This window comes from Perca fluviatilis, chromosome 21 (genome assembly GCF_010015445.1).
Source record: "Perca fluviatilis chromosome 21, GENO_Pfluv_1.0, whole genome shotgun sequence".
NCBI lineage: Eukaryota > Metazoa > Chordata > Actinopteri > Perciformes > Percidae > Perca > Perca fluviatilis.
Window position 1 is genome coordinate 21,793,629 of NC_053132.1, and position 7,573 is coordinate 21,801,201.

General features: G+C 40.7%; 1 protein-coding gene across 1 annotated transcript; it reads right to left on the bottom strand.

Moving 5' to 3' along the window:
• Nucleotides 1-2,502: 2,502 nt before the first annotated feature.
• Nucleotides 2,503-6,434, bottom strand: rbp3 (retinol binding protein 3). Its single transcript, XM_039789002.1, has 4 exons — nucleotides 5,148-6,434; nucleotides 4,153-4,343; nucleotides 3,669-3,811; nucleotides 2,503-2,876 (listed from the first exon to the last, which is right to left on the bottom strand). Exons 1-4 carry the CDS (start codon nucleotides 6,339-6,341, stop codon nucleotides 2,551-2,553), a joined length of 1,854 nt encoding a protein of 617 aa, XP_039644936.1. The 5' UTR covers nucleotides 6,342-6,434; the 3' UTR covers nucleotides 2,503-2,550.
• Between the last annotated feature and the right edge of the window lie 1,139 nt (nucleotides 6,435-7,573).

The window sequence follows — 7,573 nt, forward strand, 5'->3', positions numbered from 1 at the left end:
GGAACAGCATTTTTCTTAAGGAAAATGTGCTATGATATACGATTTCTTCTCCTCTTTGGCAGCGTTTGGACTGGAGTGTTAGGATTCATCTGTAGCTGTAGCACAACTAGCCACAACTTCAGCCTGTCTGTATCCAATGGTAACGTCTATGAAAGCTGCGCAAAGTGTAACACGACAGTTCGTTGTCACAATCCACAAATGTGCAATTGAAAATCTTTTAGACAGTCAATTCAATTCAGTTTGATTTATAGTATCAAATCATAACAAGAGTTATCTCGAGACACTTTACAGCTAGAGTAGGTCTGGACCACACTCTCTAATTTACAAAGACCCAACAATTCCAGTAATTCCCCCAAGAGCAAGCATTTAGTGCGACAGTGGCGAGGAAAAAAATCCCTTTTAGGCAGAAACCTTGGACAGACCCAGGCTCTTGGTGGGCGGGCATCTGCCGGTGCCGGTTGGGGGTGTGATGACCAGTGGCAGCTATTGTAACAATAAAGATAATGGAACAATGAATAGAAATAATAGTCACATCACAAAGCTACTGTTTCTGTACTCCAACACAACAAACTCTCTCTCCAGATCCAGGTTAAAAAACGCTGAAATTCCCCTTTAGACAGAGAAACACACACAAACCAGACTGATCTCAAGACGTATGTATGACACGCCAATTCGTATGCTATTTTGGCGTGTTATCAATACGCAAAATCGCTTTTTATTGTGTTTAGCAACGCTGTTTGGCCTCCACTGACTAAACATTACCTTGCGATTGCGTGTCAATTTACGCCAAGTTCTCCTGAGAAAAGAACGGTAGCGAGTAGTATGAAAGCCCGAAAATCCGCATAGGGAGGTTGGTTGGGATGGTGGATGGGTCAAACAACACAGGACTTTCATTCCTGTGTGTCATGTTTCCTAAACCCAACCGTCCTGTTCTTCTTTTCCTAAACCCAAACCGTCCGTTGTATACGGCGTAGACATACACGCGGATAGCTCAAAATGTGTACAGATGTGTGGCGTGTATGTATACGCGAAGTCATGATGTCACGTTGCACAAACGCAACCAAATTCCAATAACATAGCCAAATACTGATTTCAAAATGTTTTACTTGCACATTCTACATTACACAACTTAAAGCTAAACAAGATTTTCTTTGTTTCATGAAGTAGAGGGTCCAGTCCTCTTCAAAGAGCCAGGAGAAATTATTTAGTGGTGGATGTGGGCCTCAAGGCTAGCAATCTTCACCACCTAACTATCTGGGTACATGTTTTTAAAAAAAAAAATTTTATGAGATGAGTGGGGGAGTTTTTAAGTTTTTAAGTCCTGAAAAACCTGAGAATTTATAGGTTCAGATTACAATAGAACACATTAGAACACTCGTAAAACACTTTTTTAATACAAAAGTTTGGTACGTTTTTGGCATTCAGTATGCACAACAATAAAATGGGTTCTTATGTATGTTTCCTTTTTTTCTTTCATACCAAGACCACATGGCTGGTGACGCATGGTCAAAACGTAATGTAATGTCTTTTTTTTTTTTTTTTTTTTAACGAGACAGGGTACAATTAAACACGAACCTTGTATAAGAACAAGGAGAGATGTGTTGCATAAATCCAAGTTCTGATCAACATGGTCCCATAACTCAGGACCTAAACCACTGAAACCACCAAAACTGTCACCCACCAAAGACCAAACATGTCCATGCACGCCTTTTATATAATAGCCCTTAAACACAGTGTAATCTTCACAATTGTTCTGTCACTGACATGAGAACGCTCCCTTCAGCAGATTCTGCGTGTGGTACAGTTCACTTTCAATCTTCATCAAATCTGTTGTTTATTGTCTTTTGTAAAAAAACAGATATTTCTGTTGCCTCTGTTGATGTAAAACATGACCAACAAACATTCTTTTGTATTTCAGTTGTCTTTTTTATTGTCTCTCACCACTGGAATTGATACAACCGAAACTTAGCGCACTTAGCATAATGGACAAACAGCAATTTCCATACACAACAAGAACATTGCATGATGGGTTTCTGAGCAGAGCAACAAGTGGATTACTACACAGAGGTCCCATTTCCAAAACTCCAACATACAATTTACCAAACTCCAACGTAATACATGAATAGCAAACACAGTGTGAAAACATTTGTGTGTGTGTGTTTACTTCATTAGTTTTCTCTCTTTTGCATGTGACTTCTCAAAATTCTTAATTTGAAGTAAGGTTGTTTTGATGTTAAAACTGATCTTTGACACAAAAGAATTCATACCCATGCCATAAAATAATCGACTTCTCAGCACCATTCATTCTCAAAACCTTCAGCAGCTAGAGTAATCCTACTGTTGAACCTTTGCTCTACATTACAAACGGGCTAAAAAGGTTTTGAGTTAATGAATAACGGATTACAATTTTTACTCAAGATTCTTACTAGTAATTACTCTTCATTTCTTAAACAAGTCTGAATTCTAAATCTTGAAACAATTCGGCTGCCAAAGCAAAAGTGACATGTTAACCTCCCCCCCCCGCCCCCCCGGCTTTGTTCAGGACGTGGTTTACTTCTGGCCTGCAAAGTGCTTGTTGAAGATGCCCTTGGCTGCCTCGAGGGCGGCGTCAGCTGGGACGGGTATGTGAGGTGCGATGCCAGCTCCCTCCCAGGCTGGCCCGGCGGCGGTGTCGGAGTGGATAGTGGGGATGCTGAGGAAAATGTCGGTCTCGCCAACACGGAAGGTCACTGGCGGGTGGGAGGCCCCGGCGGTTGTCTCTCCGATGATCATAGCGCGACCGAGCTTCTTCATGATGTAAACAAACTCCTCTGCGGCGCCGGCAGTCGCTCCGCTGGTCAGGATGATCAAGCTCTTCTTGGAGCCGTACCTTGTGCCTTAGGAAGAGGATAAGATGGAGGCAGAACAGGGTTAAAACTGTGAGGTGGAAGGAGTAGAGAATGGGTGGATAGTGAAAAGGGCCAATGTTCAATTGAAGGAAGGAAGTGGCAAGGAGTCATGGATGAACATTTTGGTACGATTATGAAAGTGACTTATGTAAAGAAAAAAGTTGAAGGGTCACTATTATGTCGAAGCTATTTTGTAGCAATCACACCTCCTTTTCAAAAGAATGCAAAAAACAGATTAGCATTGGAAAATAAAGCTTTCTTGTTAACCAAAGCTGCTTTGAATAGTGAATTGGCAAACCAGAACGACATTAAATACCCATCACTTATATGAACAAGAATGAGGTATTACATCCAGGCAGCTTTATGGCTTATCGGGCCAGTTGGACAGTTCATCTTAAAAAGCACATGCTTCTATGTTCTTATATTCTTGAACTTGCATGTAACTGATTTTTGGCCATTTGGGTGCATTGGAAACACACTGTAAACGCAACACTGATCACCTATTAAAATTGTATGCCAAACTTGTTCGCAAACAGTTGCTAATTTTACACATCGAGCAGATACGGAGCAATGTTGGCATTCATTTGAAGTCGTGTTTCTGGCCACCTGGTGAATTAAAGGCCAATAAAACATTCTCCATCAACTCCCAAGGAAACTTCTATCAGCTACGAGCTCACTCGGTTGCTAACGAGCTAACTCGGTTGCTAACAGGTACCTATGCATATGCTATACACAATGAGTCAAATATAATCACTTGAATAATATTCTTTTTTAAATTACCAGTGAGTTTAGGCAGGGTCTGGAGCGCTGTGATGGTGCCGGACGGTCTGTCGTACAGCTTGTCCAGCACAATCTGCTTGTCGGCATCAAAGAAATAAGAGCAGAAGCCTGCGATGGCTGTTGTAGGGCCACCAATGTTGTTTCTGCAAAAACAGTTGAAGAAAACTTTTAGAAATTGTCCTTTGTGAACTTTTCATTAATGCACGCATTGATAAAACATGGATGGCTTGTCAAGATGTTTTTAAGTAAGAGGTTAGCTTTAAATCGGTTCGTCCTCTAGATTTGTTGGTGGTCCATATTTGAAAACTGTGTATAGATTACCAGTAGGTAAATAAATAAATCCTCAAAAAACCTTTTTGCGAACTAAGTCCTCTATATTTAGTTATCGACTAATGAGCATTAGCAGCTTTAGCGGATGATTTGTTTACCAAAATGGACATTTTGAATAGAAGCTTTGACTTGCTTCGTCAGCAGGATTACCCACCTGAGGTCAACAATCATAGCGTCAGTGTTGACAACTTTGTTCCAGACGTGCTCAATAATAATCTGGGCAATGGCCTTGACCTCCTCAAAGTCTCCGAACATGTCAAAGCGCAGGTAGCCGATGTTGTTCTCAAATATGTCAGTGTGGAAGGAGACTTTGATCAGCTCAATGTACATCTCTGGAGAATAATCCTGTGGGAGACGAACAAACAACAACTCAAGAATTTGTAATATAAACATGGCAAATATGTATCCCTAAAAATAAATAAGAAAAAAGTCACTTTTTCACATATAAAATATACCTCAACTGCAGCATATTACAAATGTTTCCAAATGTATAATATTGATATCATATCTTCCATAGATTAAGCATGTTTATTCACTGCACTACAAAATCCCCTGTGTTAATTTGACTGTAGGTGGGGGTTAGTGGGTCCTCGGTCGCCCAGCTCCAGATGGTACAAAATGCCACTGCACGTCTTTTAACTAGAACACGTAAACACAAGCACATTTCACCCATTTTAGCTTCCACTGGCTGCCCGTACATTTTAGGATCCACTTTAAAAAAAAATTATTTGCTTTTAAATCACTCAATTGTCTTCCCCCACCCTACATATCTGAGCTGCTGCACCCTTATATTTTTTTCTTATGTTTAATTTCTCTTAATTAGTTTTTGTTGTATTGTATTTCATGTATTTTATTATATAGCACATTGATCTACTGTGTTTTTTTTTCAAGTGCTCTACAAACAAAGTTTGATTGATTAATTGATTGATTTAAAGTGAAAAAAACAAACATTTTGACAATTCCATTGTTTATCTACCCCCACATCAACAATGTAATCAATCCTTTTAAACAAAAGGGCATTTTTCTTAAGTGAGGTGTAAGTGAAAAACTAAAATAACTAAATAAAACTATTGAAAACAGAAATCAACATTAATAATTGAAAATGAAAGATACTTTCACAGCCAGAAATCTTATGTACAAAGGTCTCACCATGGGTGGCAGGGCTGGGGTGTTGCTGGTGGTCTTCAGGCTCTTGTCCCCAGACAGGGTCTTCAGGTCAGCGGACAGCTTAACCTCCAGACTCTCTTTGGAGACAACCGTGCTGTACTCGCCGTTTGCCAGGAGCCCTTTCAACTTTTCTGCGACATCAGCACCGATATCTTCAAAGGCGTAGTTGTCTGCAATCAGGGTCGCTGATCCCTCAATGATGGCAGGAACTTGGGCACGGAGGTTGACGATCTTGATGGCGGTAGCGAGGGCATCCTCGGCGTTTACCTCCACATCAGGGGTCACGCCTGTAACCTCCCAGGAGGAGCGGGTGATGGGGTTGACGGACTTTGCGGTTGGCACCGAAATGTAGAAGTCACTGTCGGCCACTTTGATTTTATCGACCTTCACAGAGCCCCCGGCGGTCTTCTCGCCCACAATGGTGGCCCTCTTTAGGTTCTGGAGGCAGTAGGCAACATCCTCGGCAATGCCCTTGGTGTTTTTGCTGGTGAGAATAATGAGGGGTTTGTTGATGTCATATCTTTGCCCCAGCAGTGTGGACATAGAAAGCACCTTAGTGGTTGTGTTTGAGGGACGGTCGTAGATGCTGTCGATGTGAATCGTAGGCTCGGCTGCGGTGAAGTAAGACACAATGTAGGAGACTCCTGTGATGTCCCCGCTGCTGGTGTAGCGCAAGTCAAAGATGAGAGCTGAGGTTGGCAGGATTTTATTCCAGACCAGGTCTAGGAGCACATGGCCAACCTTCTCAGCAACCTCCTCCCCAAGGATGTGATCGATCCTCAGGTAGCCAATGTTTCCCTCAAGGATGTCGAGCTTGATCGACGTCTGGAGGACGGCAATGAGCTGATCAGGGGGCAAGGGAGGCATCTTCGGAGGAACCACAGGGACGTAGTTTGGCTCATAAGAGACCATCAAGCGTGGGTCACTGACTGTGCTCTGGACTCCAGCACTGAGGACAGTAGCCAACGTTTCAGCGTCTGGGATGTTGAGAATCTCTGTGTTGCTGCTGGCTGCTTCAATTGCCTCCTTCATCCCCACCAGCTTCTCTGGTGAGCAGTAATTGTCCATGACGATTTTTGCCATATCTATGATGAGTCCGGGGGCAAACGAGGCATGGATAAAGAAAACATTTCCCAAAACTAGCAGAGGCGCAATCAGGAAGCTAGCCTTTGCCATTTTTGCCAGTTTAGTCAGACCAAAAGTGAGTAGATGGGAAGTGGAGGTTGTTGAGCCGAGGAGGTTCTTTGTCAAATGGCACTGTTTTGGCTGCAAGGTTTCTGTTAACACACACATAAGAGGATTTGCCCCACAATAAACCTCAAATCGCATTATCCTAAGTGCTTCTGTAAGGCAATAACAACCTAGGCATGAATGTTTAGTAACAAGGAGGTGTTGCTAAAAATAATAGTCTTACATTTACACAAGTAATTTTGAACACCTATTTAAAGCTACCTGGGTCAAATAAGGCAAGCTCCGTTCCTTGACAAACATCAATAAAGGTTGGTTGGTTCACTTATTAAACCCCTTGGTGTCAGTATTTATAAGTGGAAGTCATTGATGTGGGACTTTTGTGCCATTTGTTTTTACATGAAAAAAAAAAAAAAAAGCATGTGAAAACTCATGATTGCCATATAATTCAAAACAAAACTTACAGTTTTGCTCATTAGTTTCTTCATGGTTCAAAGAGGAATGTTCCTAATAATGTCTGGAAAGTAAATTAAATAATATAATACAAAATAATTCCACTGATAACCACAGAATTATTTTATTGTCTCATAAATGGTTCACATTTAATAGCAGTTGGTGGTGGTTGTCTCACTTGTAGTGGCGTTGAATTGAACACCAAGATGCAGTTTAGGTTTGTGTGACACTTCCTCCCTCTGCTGGTAGTTTTGTAGTAAAGAAATAGGAAAGCTGAAACATTATTACAGCATACTTAAAATCACGAAACAATGCAAAGAAAATGAGCAAACAATCAAGACATTTAGCAAAGAAATAAGAAATTATCCAACATAATGCCATACATCAACATACATGTACGTATAATGATCAAATCATTTTTAATGCATTACTAATATGGGTCAACAGAATATTGACCTACAACACATTTAAAAGGTCATTAAAAGGAAATAACAGAACATATTAAAATAGAAGAGAAAAAGGCAATTTCACATGATACAAATGAAAATAAGCAGGTGGGAAGGTATAATGGCATCTAAATAATAATAAGTAAAAAGAGTGCAATGCAATTTACACTGATGTTTGGTGTAGTACATTAAAAGGAAAACTTTTTATTCACAGTACTTTTTCACTGTTCACACTGTATTGAGGCTATTATAATTTCAATGGGTTATGAGACATCACAGTACATAATCTTTACTGTTTTTAATGCCAGCATAGGTAAGTAG

Excerpts from the sequence above, each read along its gene's own strand:
- rbp3 (XM_039789002.1), bottom strand. The coding sequence starts at position 6,341 with ATGGCAAAGGCTAGCTTCCTGATTGCGCCTCTGCTAGTTTTGGGAAAT. Across the intron at positions 3,812-4,152 it reads GCTATGATTGTTGACCTCAG|AAACAACATTGGTGGCCCTA; the intron begins GTGGGTAATCCT and ends CTGTTTTTGCAG. Across the intron at positions 2,877-3,668 it reads GACCCTGCCTAAACTCACTG|GCACAAGGTACGGCTCCAAG; the intron begins GTAATTTAAAAA and ends CCTCTTCCTAAG.